The sequence below is a fragment of the Camelus ferus genome, chromosome 13 (genome assembly GCF_009834535.1).
Source record: "Camelus ferus isolate YT-003-E chromosome 13, BCGSAC_Cfer_1.0, whole genome shotgun sequence".
NCBI classification, from domain to species: domain Eukaryota; kingdom Metazoa; phylum Chordata; class Mammalia; order Artiodactyla; family Camelidae; genus Camelus; species Camelus ferus.
The window spans coordinates 12,417,268-12,441,104 of NC_045708.1; the positions used below are offsets into that span (position 1 = coordinate 12,417,268).

Genomic DNA, 23,837 nt, shown 5'->3' on the forward strand with positions numbered 1-23,837 from the left:
GGACTGTTGACCTTAAGAATACCTAGAACAAGGGACTCTCAAAAGAATTAAGTGCTTGGATTGGTGCCTGGCACACACAGTAAGTGTTAGATCATATTATTATACTGATGAACTCTTCCTAAGGTGGATCCTGACAAAACGTCCCCCCCTCCCGCCTTCATGTGAACCAGACAGGATAATTCTCAGTTTGTGTTAATGTCTCCCTTTACCTGTCGTTCTGTTTTAAAGCTTACCATGACCCATTTAAAGTTTGTTTTGCCTTCAATCCTCAGCTTAAACAACACTTTCTCTTTATTCCTACCCTCCAGCCACTCTAGCTTTCTTGCCTGCATAAGTTACACTCCTACCTCAGGGCCTTTGCACATCCCTCAAATCAGAAACTCTGTCCAAAGAATAAAGACAACTCAAGTGGTAGAGCCAAGATTTGACCCCAGGCCATCTGGCACAGAGACTGAACACTAAACAATTGCATCAGTGGCCTCCCCTCTCCCTTCTTCCCTCTCACAATGTCATGTACCCTTTACAGCACGTCCCTTTGGTATATAAATTTCTGATGAAGGTCCATTTCTCCCCAAACTGTGAGCTCCACGAAGGCTGGGCTGAGGTCCATTTTGCTCATGCAGCATCCTTGATACCCAGCACACACTGCTCAGTACATATTTATTGAAAAAATGAATGAATGTCTGCCTGTCTCTGTTACATATGTGACCCCCAAGAACAGAGACTGTGTCTTCCTTCCTCTCTCATCACCAGTGCTCGGCAGAGTGCCTGGCTCTGGAAGTCATCAATGTGTGCGTTGAATTAAAATGGACCCATCTTTCTAGCATGTTCACCAGCCACACTATCACATGTGCCCACTCACACATGAGAAGGACAGCTACTACCCCCACAAGTACCCACGTGTGTTCCTGCCACCACACCTCGTTCATGCTGTTCCGTCTTCCTAGAATGCCTTTCCTCCTTCCCCATCTGCTGCAAACTTCTTCACAGCCTTCAAGGCCTTGGGTAAACAAGCGCGCCTCCCCCCGCCCCTGCCCTGGGCAGATTTTGGGCTCTCTCCTCTGTGCGCTCAGGCGTGTTCATCCCACTGGTGATGCACTCCAGGGTGGTGTGACTTTTTTTCTGCTAAACTGAAAACAGAGTCACGTCTTATTCATTTCTACACCCCAACCCCGAGGCCAGGAGCTCCCCGACAGTGTAATGCATGAGAGATGAGTGGATGAACAATAACTTTGGCTAAAGAGCCCTTCCCAGCGCCCCTCCATAGCAGACACCCCTCTCAGGTATTAACACATGGCATTCTCAGGAGGCAGGCGCTGTTATTAGTCCCATGTTACCAGAGGGGGAAACAGAGGCACGGAGAGGTCAGGTGGCTGGTCCAAGAGTGAAAGGGAAATTCTTCAGCCTTACGGGGGTGCTGGTGGTGCAGGCGCAGAGACTGGAGAGGGGTCAGGAGGCTCTGCGCATCGCCCCTCCTTCGCTCTCCAAGCAGCTGTCAGCAGCTCATTGTTCTCGGAGCCACAGGAGGGGGATCCCCGCCGTCTGGAGCACTACACCCCACCCCCGCGAGCAGCCCCGAGGAAGGACACCGCTTTCCGGACGTTTCAAGTGAAGACTCCAGGGTGGCCTCCAGAGCCACTGGACCAAAGCCTGCTTTGGTTGGTAGCAATAAATCGAATCCTGGATCGTACGGTGAAAAGGCATACCTTGCTCTTAGACAAGGATTTGGGACCACAGGAGAAGGGCTCCCGGGCAGCCCAGGCTACAGGCCACGATCTGCCCTCGTGAGATGCCAAGTCTGACGAAGCTCACCAGAACCTCCGTGCCCAGGTGGTGAGGGACTGAGCCCTGCAGTCAGGTCTTCAGAATCTAGGCAGCTTCAGGGGAATCTCCCTGTTCCGCTGAATGGGGGATGGGGCGGATGCAGGGACCAGGGCTTGGGGAGTGTCACGGGAGCTGGGGTCACTAAGTGGAGTCTCTGCTTCCCTAGAAAAAAATGAATGTGGGACGAAGGGACAGAGTAAACCAGGAGACATAAAGCACAAACAGCTTTGCCTGGCAGCTCCCTTGACCGTCAGACCCTGAAGACCCCCCTTCCACCTTCTGTGCCAGGCTCAGAGGCAGGCTCCTCTCCAGAGGGGTGCCGCACAACGTGGGGCTGGTCAAGGAGTCTGGGGCCTCAGCCAGCGCCCACGTTCATCCACAATTGCTGTGTCTTAGCACCACCTGACTGAGTTTCTTGCTGCTGCTGTCCCAAATCGCCACACAAAAAGTGGCTTAAAACAACTCACATTCATGATTTCACAGTCCTGGAGCTCGGAAGTCCAGTGTGGGTCTCACTGGACTAAGGTCAAGGTGTCAGCAGAGCTGTCTCCCTTTCTAGAGGGACCAAGGGAGAATCTGTTTCCTTGCATTTTTCTATCTTTTAGGGACTGCCCACGTTCCTTGGCTTGTGGCCCCATCCTCCATCTTCAGAACCAACAATGGCTGGTGCCATCTTCCTCACATCTCATCACTCCGACTTTCCTGCCTCCCACACCCACGTATAAGGACCCCTGTGACCACCCTGGACCCACCCGAATAATCCATGGTAATCTCCCTTTTAGAAGATCAGCCAATTGGCAAACTTTATTCCATCTGCAGCCTTAATTCCCCTTTGCCATGTAACCTAACATAGTCACAAATTCCAGGCATTAGGGGTCTCCCGACTTCAGAACAGTGATCACCTCACCAAACACCCAGCCACTCTGTTAGCATCCAAGCAGGTCTTTGCAGAATCAGACTCACAATCGTAGGGACACTAGAGCTTCTATATATGGGGATTCATGTGTCCAGAGAGGGGTGCAGTAATCTCAGGGACACACAGCAGGTCAGTGCTATAAGCAGCATGAGGGTTTGGTCCCCTGATGGTTCATCAGAACCCTTCCCCACCCCCCTCTTTTTGTCACGTGCCAACCCTCTGACCTGAGAAGGCTCCCGTCTCCTCCCTACCCTCCCTGCCTTCACACACTCATAGTCACCCACTCTCACGCAGCTCGGTCACCATGTGTGCAACGTCAGTATAAGCCTCGGCCACTGCTGTGCTGACTCTTCTCTCTAAGCTGGTTAGGATTTACCCAGTGCGTTCATTCTACAGGTGGGGAAACTGAGACTGGAACAGGAAGGGCCTGACCAAAGCCACGCAGCAGATGGCCAGGAAAGCCGGCACTCCCGTCCAGCCCAGGCCTGACTCCCAGCCCTGTGCTCTGTGCTCTGCTGCCACCTGGCCCGTGTGTCTTCTGTGCATCGATTACACAAGGCAGGTGCCAGCCTGAGGGACCCTCCCACCCGCTTCCCACCCCCCTCCCATCCCCTCCCACCCCCTCCCCAGTCCATGGAGGCAGAAGAAGACTGTGTGGCTGGAAGGTTCTGAAATAGCTGGTTCTGAGTCCTCAGTGTCCAGACTTGGCACAGTCACTGCCTCAAGTTCAGGTTCAGAACAAGAAAAACCAGTTCTGGGAGGCCACTCTGGGGCTGCTCTGGTCCCCTTCCTGGCCTGACTAACTCTGCAGCGGGGAGGCAGGTCTGAGCGGGGGCACTGGGCCAAGCTTTAGTGCCCTGCAGGGTGAGTGGCCTGCTCCCCAGATACCTCTGGCTTCCAGTCCATGTTATTTATCTCTTCTGAGCCTCAGTTTACCCACCTAAGAATTATAGGGGTTAGGGGTATAGCTCAGTGGTAGATTGCATGCCTAGCATGTGTGAGGTCCTGGGTTCCATCCCCAGTACCTCCCTTGAAATAAACAAACAAACAAACCTAATTAACCTCCTCCCAAAATAAAAAAAAAAATAATATTACAGGCATATCTCATTTTTTTGTGCTTCCCAGTTACTGCGTGCTTTACAAATTGCAGGTTTGTGGCAACCCTGGGTCAAAAAGCCTATCAGCGCCTTTTTTCCAGCAGTGTTTGCTCACTTCGTGTCTCTGTGTCACATTTTGATCACTCTTGCAGTATTTCCAACCTTCCATCAACAAAAAGATTCCGATTCGCTGAAGACGCCGATGATGGTTAGCAATTTTAGCAATAAGGTATTTTTAAATTAGTGTATGTACATTGTGTTTTCAGACATAATGCTACTGTACATTTAATCAACCACAGCAGCATGTACACATGACTTTACAGGCACTAAGAAACCAAACACTCGTGTGACTTACTTTATTGCAATATTCGCTTTCTGCTCGAGCTGGCTCCTGGAGACCCACGGGAACTGTTGGTCTGGCACAGCTTCTTAGGGGACCACGATGGGGCAGAAGCTGAGGCGAAGGAGGAAGCAGAGGATGGGAGGTCCTCAACTAGAGACTCTCACCATGAGGCCCCCAGCCCGACAGAATCTCAGATTCTCTACCCACTGGCCTCTGCAGGTTCTCACTGGTGGAACATACATTCAAAATCTTGCACCACAAGGGCGAAATGTCCAACTCCCCACCCATTTTACAGATGGGAAAACTGAGGCCCCAGGAATGGGAGTCACATGCCCAAGAACACACACCTATCTCATGATGATGCCAGGACCCACACCCAGGATGCCCTGACATTTGAAGGCATGGATTGACCACTGTATTTTGGAGATTACAAATCTCCAAATCATTCAGCTATCCTGGAACGGTTTTCCTTTCTTGCTTTTCTTTTGTTTCATTTTCAAGCCCTATCTGACATCTAACTCAACACAGTTGGTTTGTCCCTCTAGCCCTGAGAACAGCTTAAAGAATGGATTGCTGAGCTCAGAGACGGCAGCCAGCTCCACTCCCCTGCACCCATTCATGTCACTGTGACACCGTCTCATGTTCCAGGCAGAATCACTTACCTCTATCCCAGTGAGGCTGAGCATTCCTACCTCGGAGCCCTTGCCTGAGTAGTTCTCCCTCCCTGGAATGCCCATCCTCGGCAATCTCTTTGTGAAGCCACATCCCCTCCTTCCAGATACAGCACCTACCAAACCTCCCTGATAGATACCAGCTTATCGCCCCTCAGGATTTAAACGGCTTAAAGGCTCCATCTGGACTGTGTTCGTTTGCTTTTGTTAATATGGTAATTTATCTGCTCTCATTTATTCATTTGTTTGTTCAACAAGTGTTTACTGAATACCAACTAAGAACCAGACACTCCCCCCAGGCATAGCCTGCCCTCCAGTCACTTACGTCCTTGTAAGGGGAGGGCGGCTGATGAGGGAGGAATCACGTGGGACTTGGCGCCAGGACCTGGTTACAGCTGTGAGGCGCTGAGTGTCACTGGGGATGAAGTGGGGCCCTGCCTTAGTCTCACGTGCCTTCCCAGTTGGGAACCTGACCAGGTAGGAAAGAGGCTCTCTCATCACTGCCAGAGCTACCTGGGGATGAGAACTCTGGAGGTTTCTGGACCATCTTGCATCCCCTACTGGGTAGCCTTGGGGTTCAGTGTACAGTGAGCCCAGTTCTGTCACCTCTGAGCTCAGGGACTTGGCAGGGTCACCTTCTTTTGGGTCTCAGGTTGTGAAACAGCACTGGGGGCTCCTATCTTACTGGTTTGCTGTGGGAGGGGGGTACCCCACAAGCACGTGAAGGGCACAAGGGCAGCTGCAGAGTGTGGGGGCCTAGAGCTGAACTTTCAGCGCTTAAAACAATGGCACTGGCAGACCGTTCCCCTTTACATGGATTTGGGGGCATCGTGCCCTTTTGTGCGGTCTCTGCTCTCCGACCTGTAAAACGAGAGGGTGGGACTGTGGGCACTTCAAGGTCTTTTTCAGCTCTGAGAAGCTCCTATCGCTAAAAGCAAGCTTGCTGCCTAGAAACAGTGAAAGTCGAGGTTCTACCCTGAATGGTTTGTGCTTCTTCTGTCCCCACCCCGCCCCAAGCCCCGGGGCTCTCAGACAGTGACGGGAATGGAAGCACAACACCTCCAATGATGGAGAATAAAATAAGCAGGGTTCACCGATGACCGACTAGAGGGATGTAAAAGAAAACCGTTTGGCATACAGCCCCGCCACCTTGCACGGTGGAGCCCAGAGTACAGAGTCGGGACACAGTCTTTACAAAACTTGGGAAATTAGAACTCAGAATTCAGAAAAGATCCACGCTCCTGGGTGGGGAGTGAGGGGACAGAATATGGTGTCCCACCTGCAGGACATGGACAAGGAAACACAATTTAGGCTTTCTGGTTTCCAAATTGGAACTGTCACCTCTCCCATTTTTCCCCAGTTCTTGGGGACTGCTGATGGGGGGAGTCCCACACCTTGAATTATTTTTGAAATATTCTATTAACATTATTAAAAGGAAACCTCAACTGAAATTGGAGTCGGGAAGGCCTGTAGAGGGAGCTCTCACGCTCTACCCCTCATAGTCAATCACCCCAAACAGGAAGACGTCAGTTATCCCAACAGAGAAACATCAGTCACTGACTCCAAAAGAAAGATGTCAGTGACTGGCCCCAACAGGAAAAGACGTACCTGGCACTCCCAGAAAGGAAGCACAACCACGAAGGAGGAAGGAAGACTTCCTTCTCGTCCAGCAACAAGCCCAGCCAATGGAAAACGCCACAGCTTGGCCAATGAGAAGCCATCTTCAGCTTAACTTTTACTTTCCTCCAATGAACTCTGACTTTTTTTTTCCCCTGCTGATGACTTCCTACTTTGTCCCCCTCTTTACTCTAGAAACCTGCCGTGTTGTGTAACCCCTCAGAGTATTTGTTTGCCAGATGAGATGCTGCCTGACTCATGAATCGTTCAATAAGGCCAATTTGATCTTCTCGGTCATTCAGTTAAATTTTGTATTTTAACATTTCCAATCAAGGGAACTTCTTCCTTGGTTCTTATCTCAAACCTTCTTGCTGTAGGTCCTAGAACTCATTTAGTCTCCCTGTCATTCCCATCCAGTTGGAGACTAATTCTGGCCACGTCGGCATCCCATATGTTTTCAAGTGCTTAGAACCACCCCTGCACACAGATCTATTAATTTATAGCCCCAGCCCCAGGGATTTTGCACCCAGAAGGGCCTCTGCTTCGACTGTCCTTTCCCCACCTTGTCCACCTGTCAAATCCTTCACCACTCGGCTCTGGGAAGCCCCTCTCCCCCAAATCCCTGACTCCTTCCCCTTTGTTCCCATAGCACCACATGTGACGGCTGTGATTGTGAGTTTCTGGAGGGGTGGTGTGGGTCTAATGGGGCAGGGGGTCTGAGGCTGAGCCTGCTAGCTGGGTGAGTTTGAGGCTCTCTGAACCTCAGTTTCCCCATCTGCAAAGTGGAAGCAATCTCTTCTCGCATTGAACTGCGTATTAGCCCAGGAAATTGACACCGGCTCCTGCAACCAGCAAACCCTGAAATCTCAGTGGCTTAACCCGATACCAGTTCATGGTCATGACCTCACATTGTCCATCTGGGAGGCCTCTGAGCTCACCCCGGCAGGGGGAGCGAGGGGAGGAGGCTGCACACTGCGTCGTCGCTGCCTCAACCTGGAAGCCACTCGGGTCACTTCTGCTGGCTCTTCCTAGACCGTAACTCCATCAAACTGCAGAGAGGGGCTGGAAGATGTAGTTTTACTGGGTGCCCAGGAAGAGGAAGCTGAACGGGAACTTGGTTGAACACACAGCCTTGCCTCTGTGTAGGAATGAGGATTAAATGACAAAGAATGTGGGGTTCCTAGCCCCCTGGCTGACACAGAGTAGGTGCCCAATGAAGCTGCTGCTCATTCTCCATTTGCTTCTCCATCCCCAGAACCAGCCTGGGAGGAGGCTGTGTGGATGCTAGGTGCAGCTCACCCTCACCCACCCCTCCACCTCCCTACCTCCCCATGCTGCCCTCCTCGGACTGCCCCAGTCCCAGTATCCCTGACTGCTCTCCCTGCAGCCTCCCCTCCCTCCTCTGGCTCTCTGCATCTTGGCTGGGGCCAATCTCTCCCCGTTCTGCACCTGGATGGCTGTCTCTTTTCAGAGTATTGGTTTGTAATCGGCTGGAGCAGCTCTAATGGGCCAGTGAGGCCCCTGGCTGCGCTGAGTTAGTTCCATTTAGAGACTCGGGGCCATGGAACGCAAACCTGCCCTGCCTCTCTGGGGCCAGCAGCCAGCTCTCTAGTCTCTAGGAGATGCAAGAGTCAGATCAGGACTGCGGGTTGCAACAGCTGCTCTCCAAGCAAAGGCTACCCTTGCTCTCTCCCACAGCCCCTCCCTGCTGTCTTAGGGGAGCAGCTGGGAGCCACAGCCACACTCATCAGGCGCCCAGCCGTCTTGGGCCCCTCTCCACTGGGGATGGGCAGGAGAGGGTCTCTGCTTCTCCCTCTCCTGGTGGTCTCTTGAACACGCAGGAGATGCAGGGGCCCAAAGAGAAGGTGGTCCACAGTGCACTACAAAGCAACTCATCCAATCACCATGACAACTTATATAAAAGCAGGTTTTATTGGCTCCATTTTACAAGTGAAGAAATTGAGCTCAGAGGTCATAGAGCAGTGTTCTCTAAACTGACCTGGCTAGAAAACCATTTTTTTTTTTTTTTTTTTTGCACAGAGTAAATGCAAAACACACAATTCAAAACATGTCACCCTCGGCTGGCCTATTTCTTACTCCAAAATCCAATTTGACACATCCTTCCAAAAGCTCAGCATGCACTTCCCCAAGCTCAGGGGTTCTTAACCAGGACTCCGAGAGTCTGGGGACTTCCAGAATTTGCATGTGAAATATTATGTGTATGTGCACTTTTCCAGCGAAGGTCTATAACTTCCAGTAGGTCCCAGGATGAGTCAAGAACAACTGTCCTGATTTGAGTCCCTGTAGAGAAGCCCCAGATTTGATCTGGGATTTTGCAAAAGTGAACAGAACAGCAGAGATGTAGGGGAAAGCACCAGGAGTGAGAGAAATGGCCCGTGCGACAGTAGGGATGAGGGGACAGTAAACAGATGAGCTTGGCTGGAGCAGAACGGATGTTTGGGAAGAGTGACAAATGAGGTCGGGGCATCAAAGGGACCTTAGAGAAAAGGATGAGGCATTTAGATTTGATAAGAGAGGCCATGGGGAGCCATAGGACATCTTGGAGCCAGCAAGTGGCAGCTTGGAACAAGGCAGGGGAGAGCAAGGGGTAGAGATGAGCTTCTAGGATGGGGCTACAGGGACAGCCAGCTCCAGGGACCGTGCTGCCCCCAGAAGGACACGCAGAGCTGGCGACTGAGAAATACTGCAGGAGGAGAAGACTCGAGCAATGACATGAGAGGACATGGCCTGGCTTCAGATCTAAAGGTGCCTGGCTTGAATTCCAGGGCGGCCCCTTCCTAGCTGTGTGGCTTTAGGTGAATAACTTAACCTTTCTGGGTTTCTTCCTTGTAAAACAGGGATAACCTTACCAGCTTGGTGAGGTTGTGAAAATTCACTATAGTGAGAAACTGCTCTTAGCCCGGGGAAAGACACACCACCAGCCCTTAACAACGATGGGTTCTAGTGGGATTCATCAATTCATTCTACATACACTTCTCAGCACCTGCTGGGCACCTGCACCTGGCGCCCTCCCAGGCTTCCCACTGTGTTTTTTGACAATAGCCCCATAGAAGGACGGCATCACGCCTATTTGAGAGAGAAGAAAACAAAGGCGAGGAGATTGTCACAATCAGAATCAATGGTGATGTATGTTAAGGTGGTTTTGGGAGCTCAGACGTCAAGGGGCCAGTGGCCAAGGTGTCATCTCTCTCTGACTCAGGGCAGGTATTCAAGGTCACGCAGTTAATTGGTTCTTGGGATTACGGGCATGTTTTTAGCGCTTCACCTAGGGATCTGGTTCGCAGGAGGATTCTGGTTTTCAGAAGCTAGTGTGGTGCCTGAGATCCTGCGTACTAACAAGGGTCTCTAGAGCTTTGGGTTAAAACTGACTTGACCCTGAGTAAGAAACAGCCTCAGTTTCCTCAACGGTGGAATGGGTCTTAACTGGCCTGTAGGGCTGTGTGAAGATTCGACAAGATGGTCCCTGCAGCCCTGGCTGAGCACGGAGCCTGACACGGGGTGGGAACCCAGTCAGTCTCGGCTATTACAACTATTATGACTTTCCCTCTTGGCTCCGAGCCCTCTGTGGAAGCTCCGTCCCTGTATGCAGGCAGGGGGTTATGCCACACACTCAAACCTCAGGGTGCTCCCTTCGCTTCAATTCATTCCACTCCAGGAGGGAAAAATCAGGATGCAATCTGCCATCTCGAACAGCACCCATGAATCGTTTCACATTCAATTTCCCCATCAAATTCACAGGCATGACTCACATGCCATTATTCCATTTCCTAATGGCCTGTGTGGTGGAAATTGTAAGTAGGACATTTCTTCATGCCCTTGGCATTCCCAGCTCTTTGAAATCCCCTTTCCAGACCAGATCCCTTTCCTGGTGGCTGCAGCGTGCCTTGCTGTCTCCAGAATCCTGACCTCACTCACCCTTGGCCTCTGCTCACTTCAGAAGGTAGAGGAACAGCATTGCTGTTCCCCCAGAGAGCCATGTGGGTCTTACCTTGGGTTCCTGCGGAGGTGAAGTTTGGCAGCAGGCAGCAGGATGGGCTGGGTGGATGCAGGCTTCAGGGTCAGAGAGGAGACTGATGTGAGCCCCACCTGTGTACCACTCACAAGCTGTGGGGCCCTGGGCATGATCACCTCACCTCCCAGGAGCCTCAGTGCCCTCATCTATTAAATAGGGATGATAACGCCGACTGTACTGGGTGGTACGATCAGAAGTGCCTGGTCAAGGGCTGTGCCCATAGCAAACATGACAGCTATTTATTGAGGTCACGTGAACGGAAAGTTGGATGAGACTCCCGGAAAGGGATGAGCTCAGTACTCTGGGCTCAGCAGGTGGCATTCACCACAGGCAGTTCCACCAGGGTCCCTGTTTGGCTTCGCCTTTGAGTCCTGATTGAGGTGACATCCTTTTGGTCCAGGAACTCTTATGCCTGCATCAGCTAGATGGAGCAGAATGGGAGCCCAGGGGTGGGAGCAGGGCTGAGGTGGGCGCGGATATTTGACATTTTACCTCCTGGTGAAGCATAGTGCTGCTCTGGCTGAGTGGTGCCGCCGTGGAGGAACCTGGGGATACCAAGCATCGATTTCTAGTTCATAAATGGTGGGGAGGACAGAGGAGGTGCTAGGGGGATGGCAGCCAGGCCGGCAGGGTTGGGGCAGTGGCTATTCACCAGCCAGAATGGAAATAGTTCTACATTTTAGCAAGCCATGTGGATGCACAGTGCCCACCAGGTGAGGATGCAGCCCGGGGAGGCTGAGCGTGATAAAACCCTACATATGTCAAGGAGAATTTATCCAGGAAGGACCCTTGGGTGAGTGTAGAGAACTGCCATCACCACCACCAATAGTGAGTACCCTTCAAATGAGTGGCAATTTATCCTTGACCTTCTTCTCCATGCCTAGACCCAGTCCGATGCCCCGTGTTCTAGTCCCAGCTAAACAGACAGTTTGGACTTCATCTCCCCATTGGGTAGGATCCATTTATTGCTAAAGCTTGTGGACTCAAAAGGTCCATGGTCTCTCTCTTATGTGTGTGTGTGTGTGTGTGTGTGTGTGTGTGTGTGTGTGTGTGTGCATACATGTGCCTTCATATACATGCATGTGTACACACATATGCATGTGCATATATGTGTGTGTAAAAGGTCACACACCTCCCCATCTCCCTCTTTGACATCTCCACCACCTCTTTGCACACACACTTCGCGAGATGCCCGCACCCACCTCCTCCCAGCCTTGGGCCCTCCACTCAGGGCTTCCCCTGCCTACCCACCTGGAGCCAGCCTCCACCCTGGATCACGCAGACTCTTCAGGCTGAGCAGACCAGAGGAGGCCCCAGTAGGATGGAATTCCAAGCTAATCACTGGAAGATGGGCCTGTTTATTTGCATGGCATGCATTTGTCTCTGACTGTTTCATCCACCCCCTGAGCCAGCTGAGGAGTTCTCAATTCATCCTGCCCGCACAGGGACCAGATTGGCGGCGTGCACGCACATCCACCGAAGCCCAATACAGACTTCCAATTATCTTTTAATTTCGCTCCTGTCTTCATTTGTTCATTTCACTTTTTCCAAACGGACTCGGGGTGGGGGGGGGGAGGCTGTAATTTATGGAGTCTGAAGTCAGCTGGCAGGAGCAGCATGTTCACCTGCCGGATGGAATCAGACCTCAGGGTAGAGCCCGAAGCTCACTCCCAACTGCCCTGCGGGGAGCCGGCCACCTCTTAGAGGCCCCAAAGTCCCCATTCTCCCGCTTCTGGTATTCTGACTCCCTGTAGTAACTATATCCTCCTATTTTCTGTATTATTGACGCTCTGGCATGTGGGCCCCCTGAGCTCACGGACTGTGAGCTCCCAGGGCTAGCTAGTTCCTAGAGATGGCAAACAACTGGTCTAAGAGTGCGCCTCTCATATGCAAATGAACCAACCCCAAGCATTTTCCCAACCACCTGCTTTACAGGCTCTCGCAAAGCTCTTATACCCCAGGGCCGATGGTCCCCTGCCCTAGTCACTCCAGGACTAAGTATGAGACAAATAAAGACAGCCGAATAATTTTGGTCCCCTGAAATTATTCAAACCTAGCCATTCTTAAGCCTGTTTACCCTGCCCCGCCCATTCCTTCCTAGGAAAACCACAGTAAAGGCTCTTGTTCCCATTTCCCCCTCCCCTCCTGCCTCCTGGTGACCCTGGTCCTTCCCTATGTGGCCCTGCGAGGCAGGCACAGGGTGGTGACTTCTCCAAGGAACTGTGAGTAACAAGTTACCTTCGCAATAGCAGTCATCTCCTGATATGTTGGCCTCACCATACCTGACTAATAATAAAGCCTGCATTTTATAACAGTCCCAGGTGGCTGTGTTCATTGAGGACTGGAATGGAGGGCAGACGGCGAGAAGCCTCCTTTAATAAGCCTCCTCTGCGCACGCTGTTCCACTGGTGCTACTTTCACCTTCCGACAAGGGAAGGTCGCAGGAAGCGCCAAGCCAGGATTCGCATCAGTGCCGTCCGACCCTCCGCCCTCACACGCAGCCTGCATCCAGCCCCAGGATCCAATCCGGAGGTGTTCATGCATTGTCACGGCTCCCGCGTCCATCCCCCTGAATTTCTCACCCACTGCTGCTTCCCTCTTCTTGGCCTTCCCTGTTCCTGCCTATCTGGTGCCCTCTCCACCGTCTTGTCCTAGCCTGGAGCAGGGACCCCTGTTCCCTCTCCCACCCACACCCTCACCTGTGAGCACTGTCGTGCCCCATCACCTTGTTGCTAAGAATCTTCTTCCCCCGGAATCAGCAGTCTCCACGGGTGCAGGGGCCATGTGTCTCCCTAACCTGTGTCCCTGCACCCCAGCACAGGGCCTGGTACATGGTGAACGTCTCAGGAATATTTGTCCTCTCAGTGACTCAGTCTATGTCCCCTCCTTCTCTTACTGATACTCAACATTAAACACTTCTTTCTGCAGTCAGATGCCCTACCACTGAGCTATACCCCCTAAACGCTTCTTTCTGGAATCTTCCCTGACCTCTACTCTGATGCCCCTTGCTCCAGCCTCCCTGGCTGTCCAACAGTCTGGTTGTGCTCTGTCAACAAGCACCTGCTGACACATCACCTTGTTAATTTTTTCTTTGAGATACACTGTGCTTTGATAATATCTCAGGAGTATGCGTCATCTTCCAGATCAGGACATAAGTCCTTCCCCGGGGCTGGGACTGTGTCTTCTGTTCCTAGTGGTCCTCCCCACCTTCCCCTGGCCACCCCAGGGACCTGGTTTGGCCACACCCAACATCCAAGAGCATCGTTGCCAATGGAAAGAGAGATCGTCTGACTCAAAGGGTTTAAGCTGGAGCTATCGGGAGATTTCAGATGATGAGAAATGCTATGAAGTCTTTATCAGGTGGGAAGAAGCCCACCAAAGGGGCTGAGAATCTACTCACTCAGTGGTGTCTAAGAGGACAATGCCAGGTCACACCCACCAGAGGGACACGCCACAGTCTCCCTCTCCAAGGGAGTCCCATAAGCTGCCCTTACTGTCGGAATGGTAGCTTGGACCCGGGGGGTGGGGTGGGGGTGGCCCACATCAGTCCCCGAATTTCACCACTGGACAAATCACTTTTACTTCCCTTTATAACTCATCCTCTCCTTCCCAGAGGAAGACAAATGGGCCTTGTAGTTGGAGACACCTGGTTATAAATTAAGACTCTGCCAATGACAGCCTGCATGACATCAGTACACCCCTTTGAGCCTCGGTTTCCTCACCTGTGAAATGAGGGCAATGACAATACCTCCTCTGTGGATTATTGGGAAGATGAGATGGTCTTACTCTTGCAAAGTACCCAGGATTCCTTTCCTTTCCCCACTTCTCGCCCGGATGGTATAGGGAGCAGACGCCACCCCGGGGGTGAAGAGGAATTCTCAGCAGACAAGTGGAAGAGCCAACTCACTTTTCATTCCTCAACCCACAGGAATCTCCTGAGATGATTATTAATGTGGAGATTTCCTGGAAGCCACCTCAAGCCTACTGAATCAGAAAGTCTGGGAGTGGAGCTTGGAAATCTGCATTTCTAACAATAATTGTCCATCCCTATTTTAGCCATAATGGAAAGAGAGGAAACCCTGCTGCCGGTCGCCAGTGGGACAGGCTGAGCAGGCCTGGCTCCAGGAGAAGTCATAGCTGCTGGATGAATTTAGGTCGTTGAAAGTCTGGAGTCTGGGAAGAGGGATAGAAGTCCCCATTTATAGACAGACTGACATAACCTTGGAGCTGCCATAAAATGGGGGTGACAACAGTATTTCTCCTAGGTGAGATCATTTGGGTGAGCATCAGGTGAGATTCACCCGGAGTGTCCGCCCCCTCCTCCCCCTGGAAAGGTACCATCCTGCCAGCTCTTGTCCCAGTTGTGCCCAGACCCATACAGGCTCAGGCCCCAAAGCTGAGCTTCCTTGGAGACTCGGCATCCAGCAGAGCAGAGAGGACTTTGACCTGCAGCCCATGTGACAGAGGCTGAAAGAGAACAAGGAGGAAAAGATGATCCTGGACGGACAGAGGCACAGAGAAGGAGGCACAGGAGGCAGCCTTTGACCTGACCCTGCAGGACAGGAGGGATGTGGACCAGCAAAGACGAGGGAAGGCGGCCTGAGCCCCAGCCCAGAGCCAGGCATGAGAGGCAGAGATCAGGTAAAGTGAGGATGGAGCGTGGAGGAGTGTGAACGGCATCAGAAAGAGTCAGGATTTTCTCAAGTCAAGGTTTCAAGGCCAAATTCTTCCAAACATGTGTTTCCTCCAGAGTGGTTTTTATTCTCACTTTTTAATTAGATGCCAACATTTAGAAACTAAGAGTGGTGGCATCACTGCCTAGACGCTCAGCATCTCAGACACAGTGGGACCAGCAGTGCTGCGTCCGCCTGCCTGGCGCCATCGGCCAGTGGGTCCTCGCTTGTTGACTTTACCTGTCCAGCCCCCACAGGCAGCACGAGGTTGAGACCCCTGCCCTGGCTTTTGGTGACTCCGAGAGGACCTCAGTCTGGGGAGGGATAGTTACACCTGGGGTTCAGAAGGTCCCGCTGATGATGATTGATGTGAGTGACAATGACACTGATGATGAGAGAGAGAAAGAGGAGAGGAAGAAGAGTGGCTGACGTTTACTAAGCTTTCACGAGGTGGAGCTGCGCCCCATGGCCTTCCCACACATTAGCCCATTTTGTTCTCACCATGAACTTAGGAGGAGGAGGATATGCTGTTACCCCATTTTTCAAACGAAGAAACTGAGGCACAGAGAGGTGAAGTTGCTTGCCTAAGGTTACACAGCTGGTAAGTGGCAGAGCCAGATGGACTGGCTCCGGAATCCACGGCATGGATGAGATTGAGGGGGTGGGTGAGTCTCCCCAGGCCTCTCACTGTGTGAGATTATCTGGTTTGGAGGGTGAAGATGTGCCCTGTGTCTGTCCCCGATCTGGGTACTAATGCCACGTGTTTCCCCCAACTCCTCGCAGGAAGGCTGGTTCTCCTGGTCAACTGGTCGGGCAGGGAAGGAGGACAGAGGTGTTCAAGAGCCTGGTCAGGTGGCTTGGCTGTAGTCCCCAGCTCAGCCTCCCCTGCTGCTAACTCTGGACCCCACCATGGGGACCACATGACCTCAACAGGAAGGAAACAGACCCAGGAGGATCTCATGCCACACCTGCCACGGCTCCACCTGCCCCACAACTCACCACACCCAACCCTCCCTGCCCAGTGCATTTGCAAAAGAGAAACACCGAACACACACAAATAATAACCAACCCCGTGTGTTTCCTGGCATCGGGTGACTGTTTGGTCAAGAGCTTCCTCCCTCATCATGTACCTGCCAGACACTCCTAACCCCCACCCGGTGCTGCCGGCTCGGGCGGCTGATCACAAGCTTGATCCCCAGGACAGGTGCCTTGTGCTCCCCAGGGGAAGTATCAAAGGATCCGAGGAGGCCAGATCCTGAGACCTGCCAGCCCCGGGCCCCCGTGGCCACCCTCTGCCAGCTCAAAGTCACCTTTGCTCCAACTCTTCTGCTGGCCAGCCGGCCAGAGTCAGCCCAGACCCCCCTCCCGCTCAGCTCGGCAGGAACCAGGAACCGTCCCTATTGGGCAATCATTAATCGGATTCTTGACATTCCTCTGCCTTGGGTCAGCTTGGGAACATGCTCCCCAGAGGAGGAGGAGCGGAGACCCAGGACTGGCATCTGGACATGCAGCTGACTGGCAAGGTGGTGCTGTCCGCCGCTGCCCTGCTCCTGGTGACCGTGGCCTACCGGCTGTACAAGTCGAGGCCCACCCAGGCCCCACGGAGGGGCGGGAACGCCAAGGTCAAGGCCGAGCAGGAGGCAGAGGGCTCTGGGCAGCCTGCCACCCACGGGGCTGTTTCTGGGGCGCCACGCTGGGGCCTGAGACGCAGGAGGGGAAGCGAGGGGACTGGAGAATTGCCCAGCTGCAGCTGGGAGAATCCTGAGCGCTCCGGAGTCCTGGCAACGGGAGCCTCTTCCAAAGACTCAGAAGCCGGGGAGACTGGGCAGCCCGGGAACAAGGGTGCTGGCGGAGGGCAGGGTGGGCCGCGCCTGGACTCCCACCTGACAGCTCCTCCACGCGGTGGCCAGGAAGCCGGAACAGCCTCTGGCGGTAAGCCCAGACTGACCCATCACCCCCATTTGTGCAGTGAACCCAAAAGCTCCCCAATCGGCCTCACAGCGGCGGACGGCAACAGTGGGGGCGGTGAGCCTACTCCATGGCTGAACAGCGGGCCCCCCAAGCAGCCAGGGGCCAGAGAGCAGGAATCCCCCCACCAACGCTGGGCAGCCCACACAGGAGACGGGAGCGACATGAGTAAGAGCTGGGTCTTTACCCGCGTGACAGGGGTCCACAGGGAAGAGGCCGGGGCCCTCCAGGCTGCCTCAGACATGGGCCTGGCCTTGCATCAGCAGGAGGGAGCCACCGATGCCTCTTACACCTTCTCGTCCATGGCCCGGGTTCGAGTGGTGGAGAATTTCATACCGGAGAAGGGGGAGGGCATCAGGTCCCCGCTGAAGGGCAAGGTGTACGATTACTATGTTGAATCCACCTCTCAGGCCACCTCCAGGGGTACGTTGGCCCCCAGAAGGGCAGCCCTGGCTGAGGCTCCATCCCCTGTTTCAGTGCCACACCCCCTGGGAACGGGGGCAGCCTCCGGAGGCCATGTGGATGACAGAGTAGGTGGGGCAGAGGCAGCCGCCTCCCCGCAGCCTGAGCTGTCATCCTCCGTGCAAGGCTTCAGCAGGAAGGAGAGCCTCCTTCAGATCGTGGACAACCCAGAGCTTCAGCTGCAGCTCGATGGCTTTGGGAACTCTGCTCCCTCCTGCCCAGACCAGAGTGCTCCGCCCACTGGCCCCATATCCCGGGATTCTCTGGGGTCCGGCTCAGCCGGAAGCAGTGGGAAGCCCCACGTGCAGTTTGTGGCTGGGACCAATTTCTTCCACCTCCCGCTCACCCCAGGTTCAGCCCCAGGTGTTCACCTGGATCTGGGCAATTGCTATGAGGTGCTAACTTTTGCCAAGAGGCAGAGCCTGGAGGCCCTGAAGGAGGCCGCCTACAAGGTGATGAGTGACAACTACCTCCAGGTCCTGCGCAGCCCAGACATCTACGGGTGCCTGAGCGGGGCAGAGAGGGAGCTGATTCTCCAGCGACGGCTCCGGGGCCACAAGCACCTGGTGGTGGCCGACCTGTGCCCCCAGGAAGACTGCAGCCGCCTCTGCTGCTATGACAGTGAGCAGGATGTCTGGCACCCACTGGCCCGTCTGCCCCCCGAGGCTGTGTCCCGGGGCTGTGCCATCTGTAGCCTCTTCAATTATCTCTTCGTGGTGTCCGGGTGCCAGGGGTCCGGGCGCCAGCCCTCCAATCGCGTCTTCTGCTACAATCCGCTGACGGGGATCTGGAGCGAGGTGTGCCCACTAAACCAGGCCCGGCCGCACTGCCGGCTGGTGGCCCTGGACGGGCACCTGTACGCCATCGGGGGCGAGTGTCTGAACACAGTGGAGCGCTATGACCCCCGCCTGGACCGCTGGACCTTTGCCCCGCCGCTCCCCAACGACACCTTCGCGCTGGCGCACACAGCCACGGAGTGTGGCGGAGAGATCTTCGTCACCGGCGGCTCCCTGCGCTACCTGCTGCTCCGCTTCTCCGCCCAGGAGCAGCGCTGGCGGGTCGGCCCCACGGGGGGCGGCAAGGACCGCACGGCCGAGATGGTGGCGGTCAAGGGCTTTCTCTATCGCTTTGACCTCAACCGCAGCCTGGGCATCAGCGTGTACCGCTGCAGCGCCAGCACCCGCCTCTGGTACGAATGCGCCACGTACCGGACCCCATACCCGGACGCCTTCCAGTGCGCCGTGGTGGACGACCTCATCTACTGTGTGGGGCGCCAGCGCACCCTCCGCTTCCTGGCCGACTACGTCTCCCCCAGGTTTGTGCCCGAGGAGCCGCAGAGCTTCCCCTCCCCGCAGGGCACCCTCCTGCCCACCGTCCTGACCTTGCCCGGCCCTGAGGTGCCCCAGACCAGGGTCTAGCAGCCCCTCTGCTGGGCTCCTTCTGCAAAACTAGAGGCAAAAATCACCCTCTGCTCACCACTACATGGGGTGTTTCTAGGAGATGCAGCAGTCCAGGAATTTGAGTCCCACTTACTGGCTAGGATTCCTAGCAGAGTCTTTGCCCTCATTGGGCTACAGAAGCCCAGTGTGAAAATGGAACTTGAGACTGGTGTTCTGGGGCCAAGGGCACCCCTTGTCTGCAGGGATGGCCACCACCTTGCTTCAGATCTGAATCTGAGTGGGCGAGGCAGGTACCAAGACCCCAGCAAAGTTCAGGGGCACAGCCTTATCACAGTCAAGTTCCAGGGGTCAGTTGCTGCCTCAGGCTGACCCTGCTGGATCTGGACCAGCTCTCCATAAGCTGCTGGTGCCTCTTCCAAGACAGTGTCTGCTGAGCCCCAACCTCCAACGTTCCCAGAAGCACCCTGGACACACAAGTGGGGAAAATTGAGGGAGGGGGTTCTGGCAGGACCAGGAAGGAGCCCAGGGGAGCCCCAGGGGGGCCAGCCAGAGGGAGAGACAGCTAGAGAAGCAGAACAGCTAAAGTTGGAGGTGCCCATGGAGACTGTTGCCTGCAGAGTAAATTGACTAAAGCCCACTTCACTTTTTCTCATTGCCCAGAATTCTAATATGCCAGAAGGAGGAGAAACTTCCATTTTTAGCATCCATTTGTAAAGGTACATCTTGTAGGGTCTACTGAGAATACATCTGAGTCTATATATTAGGTCTCGGGAGAGCAAGGAAAAGATGTGGTCCCATGGCCAGCCTCCTGCTGGGCATTGTTATCGGACTGCTTCATTCTCTCCCCAGATCTGAGAAACTTTCATAATACAGCTCTTCGTGCAACCCAGCCCTCCCTTTGGGAGCTGGGGACAGCCACAACAACCCAGCCCTTCCAGGTGGTGAGATGCGATAACATTACTTGCCCTTCCTTGCCTTGTGGTTACCTGGTCAGACCAGAGAGGACCAGGGAGGGGCAGGTCCATGATGGAGCTGAGGAGCTAGAAGGTTCTAATAGTGCATCGGAAGACTGGGATCTCCTTTCACATCAGGTTTGGTAAATTCTTAATGAGAAGAAACCCTCCAGCCTCGGGAAGTTACCTTTTCATCCCAGAAGGAGGGAAGATAGACTGGTCCAATCTATCACCACAGCCCTGTTCCATCTCCAAGGGAGACACACATATGGACAGGAAAGCAGTGATGCTCTTGGTCCCAGCCAGAAGCCAGGGGAGCTGGGACTACTTCTAAAGTGACAAGCAGCATGAGGAAACAGGTAGAGAAGGGTGGTGCACCAGGGCAGGCCTGGCAGGTGGGGAGGTGGGCGTGCTGACTTCAGCCTCCCCATCTTGAAAACAGAAGGACAATCTGTGTCCTTCTCTGCCTGGAGGGTAAAGGTGAGCACCTGGAGAAAGCTCTGCCCAAGCTCCCGGGGGTCCTGGCAGGCACATATGTTCATTGCAGCTGCTGGGGGGGAGCTGGGGGTCTTTTTGGAAGATCCAGGATTGGAACGATTAAAAAGGGCACTTTTCTCGGACCACACAAGGACACCTTCCCTATTCTGGGATCTGGGAGGTCAGGTTGCTTAATCTATTTCTAAGTTGGAGGCCTGGAAAGGAAAGTTAGCTGGGACTATGGCTGAAGCCTGGGGAGAGTGACCTTCCCGCCCCATCCCTAGTCCCCACCAAGGCCATGCTCAAGCTCAGAGCCAAGACTCAGGCATGAAATTCCAAGGGACCCAGGGGGAGGGGGAGATGTGATGCCAGGCAGAGAAAAGAGTTTGCTTGGGAAGAGAACCCCATCTGGGACCTGGGGCAGGGGGAGCCAGATCCAGCCCCAGGGGCAGTTCTGCCATAAAGAGCCAGACAGAGGACAGGATCTCAGCCAAGCTGGGTCGAGTGTAAGGGAGGGCTCCAAGCTGACAGTGAGCTAGGGCTCACTCTAGGGAAGCTTCTGGAAGCCCACTGCATACCTATAGCAGGGACTAGGGAAATGGATCAAGGGATAAGGCAGCACAGTTTGTTCCAGCCCCAGTGATGGTGGGTGTGGTCTCTATGATGAGAGGGAGAGAGCTGAGACTTGGGCCTGGGCTGAGATGAAAAGTATGCTGCACACCTCATCTGCCTTCTATGGTCCCATGGCAGACATCACTAACCGATTGCCGTACCTTTTCTGATTGAGCCATTTTAATGGCCTCAGAACTGTTTCAACACAGGGTCCCAGGTGGTCATTACCAATAGATTAGAGCTAGTGTGTTTCTCATTCTTGGCCTGGATCTCCAGAGCTGGATTTAGGGATGAGAGTAATCAGGGGGTCAGGGCCATCGCAGTAAGGCAAGGTAGTTCAGGGAGCCTGCGAAGACACCTAGGGCCGTGAGGGTCAGGGTTCATTTACAGAACGTTTTAGCCAGGTGCTGTTTCAGCACATCTCTGCCCTAACAGAGCTCACATTTTCACCATAGAAAACAGGCAATTTAAAAAAACAAATACGTAAACAAACAAGGAGAACCCAAGCTGCATATGGGGCACAAAGAAAGAGGAGGCAGGGAAGTGGGATTGCGTGATCAGGCTCCTTGATAAGAAGACCCTGGGCAGAGCCCTGAGTGGAGGTCTGGGAGATGCAGAGGCCAGGGCTGGCTCAGGGCCCGGGAAGGGCTTGGCCACACTAGCTGGGGAGTCAGGGTGGCCTCCCAGGATCCCCATCTTGGTGTGTGAAGAGCCCAGCTCTTCTGCTTTAGCCTTTCTTGGAAGGGAGAGCACTCCATGACACCAACATTTACAAACGCTTTATTAGACAGGGGTAAGCTACCCCCTCGAGAAAGCAGCAGAGTTGGCACATTTAGGGATGGGGGTCAAAATGACACACGGACACCACATCTGCATGTGGAAGGCCATTCTGATCCCTTGCAAGCACAACTCACTCCATGGGGTCAGAGTCTAGCCTTTCCATGTGACCTTTTTGAGTAGCCCTGTCTGTTGACCTCGAGCCCTCAGCCTCAGAGTAGCCTGTGTGTCAGCTGGCTTCTCCACAGGTCATCTGTCCTGCTTTCCCAATGAGTTCTTTGTTCTTTAGGGAAAAAAATCCTTTAGGCTTGAGTTGCTTTCCGCATTAGGCCAACCATGCCATTACAGAAAAAAAAAAAAATTGGAAAATAGAAAAAGGTATAAAAAATCTCCCCAGTTTCACCACCCAAAGACAAAACCCCGCTGCGGTGCAGGTCCCTGCGGGCTGTTTTTCCTGTGCATGATTTTTGTTTGGCTTGATTCTTGCCAAGGTGTGATTATGCCGAATATACAATTCAGTTGCTTCCTTCTTTCACTTCGCTTTACAGAATAAGCATTTTCCCATGTCACTACAAACCTTCAGTAAACATCATTTCAATAGTTGCACAATATTCCATCCAGTGAATGTATCATGGTTTATTTAAACAGTTCCCCCTCCTTTAGGTCTGTAGGTTTGTTTTTTTTTTTTCTCTTGTTGGTTTCTTTTTCTATCACAAATAAAACGTCCTTTGTTTTCGCATCCCTCTCTGTCTGAGGCCTCCATCAATATTTACAAGAGAAGCTCAGCCTTGGTTCTGTCTGGAATCATCAGGTTATTGAAGCAACCATAGCAACCACAGCAGTTGCCAGGAGCTGGGGCCTGGGCCCTGCTCTGACCGCAGGGCACAGAGCTGCCCTTGGAAATGACCAGTGAGAAAGGTCATCAGACCAAGGCTGGAGGCCGTCCAGGTGCTCCGCCCTGTGGGATTCCTGGAACCAGGATGCAAGACACAAAGCCCTGCTCTGAACAGACCAGAGACTGGATGGCACATTTTCTACACCTACCCTCGCTGATCCTCACAACAAGCCCAATTTACAGGTGAGAAAACTGAGGCTCGGCAAGTTCAAGGAAACGTGCCTCCATGGCAAAGTCCAAAGACTCTCAGTTTCCTTAAAAGTATCCTTGAACACGGCCTGCACACTCCCAGCATGATGCTCTTTCCAATCCCCTGACGTGAGACACAGAGCCAAGAACTTGGCATCAGCTGTCTCCTGGGCTGCACCCAATCCCTGCCTGCCCCCATCAACCAATTATGCTCTATCTTTGACCTTGGAACTCAAAACAAATTATCTTAAGCTCTCTGATCCTCTATATCTGCATCTGTAAAATGGGTCTGCCCCTGGCAGCCTCAGGAGGATGTGGTAAGGACTAACAAGAGAACACATGTAAAGTACCTGGCCCAGGGACTGCTCCGAAGTCAGTCTCAGAAGACCCATGGTCTTCTGATGGGGAGGGTGCTGTGAGCCAGCTCAGGGGAGGGGCTCTCGTCTCCCGCTCCCCTTCCTCCAGGTCCTGGCCCCAGAGGAAGGAGGTTGCCTGACATTTAAGCTCCAGAGGTCCCCCCTCTTGTTTGACAGGGTCTGAGGGTTGGGGGAGGATGCTCAAGTTATTTATGTTTTAGACCATCTAGGTTTTGAGACTGAGCCCCTGTTGTGAAGGAAAAGCCGGGCTGTTCTAACAAGATAACTCACAAGTCTAGGAATGTGAAGGAGAGGCTGGGCTGGGCTAACAAGATAACTCACAAATCTAAGTATTGGAATACTGATCTGAGTTCTGCTGGACTAACTTGTAAATCTAGGTTAATTAGTGTTGGTTTGCTGTTCATGTATTTTTGCTAGCCAGCTGGGTTTTCAAAGATACATATCTGGCTTTGGAATGTTGGTTTGCTGCCTCCCTGCCTCCACTTTTGTGATGATAATGCTGCTAAAGCTGTTCCATGCCTATTGGCCGAATACCCCAAGCTTGTACTTTACC

The 23,837-nt window shown here is 53.4% G+C and overlaps 1 protein-coding gene and 1 long non-coding RNA gene across 2 annotated transcripts; both read left to right on the forward strand.

Annotated features, from left to right (window-relative positions):
• Nucleotides 1–14,971: 14,971 nt before the first annotated feature.
• LOC116668158 lies at nucleotides 14,972–16,184 on the forward strand. The gene is made up of 3 exons (XR_004325226.1): nucleotides 14,972–15,142; nucleotides 15,687–15,775; nucleotides 15,958–16,184. It is a non-coding gene; the product is annotated as an uncharacterized LOC116668158 (long non-coding RNA).
• Nucleotides 16,185–16,386: 202 nt separating this feature from the next.
• On the forward strand, nucleotides 16,387–22,561 carry KLHDC7A (kelch domain containing 7A). Its single transcript, XM_032495302.1, has one exon. It carries the CDS (start codon nucleotides 16,632–16,634, stop codon nucleotides 19,020–19,022), a length of 2,391 nt encoding a protein of 796 aa, XP_032351193.1. The 5' UTR covers nucleotides 16,387–16,631; the 3' UTR covers nucleotides 19,023–22,561.
• Nucleotides 22,562–23,837: the final 1,276 nt, after the last annotated feature.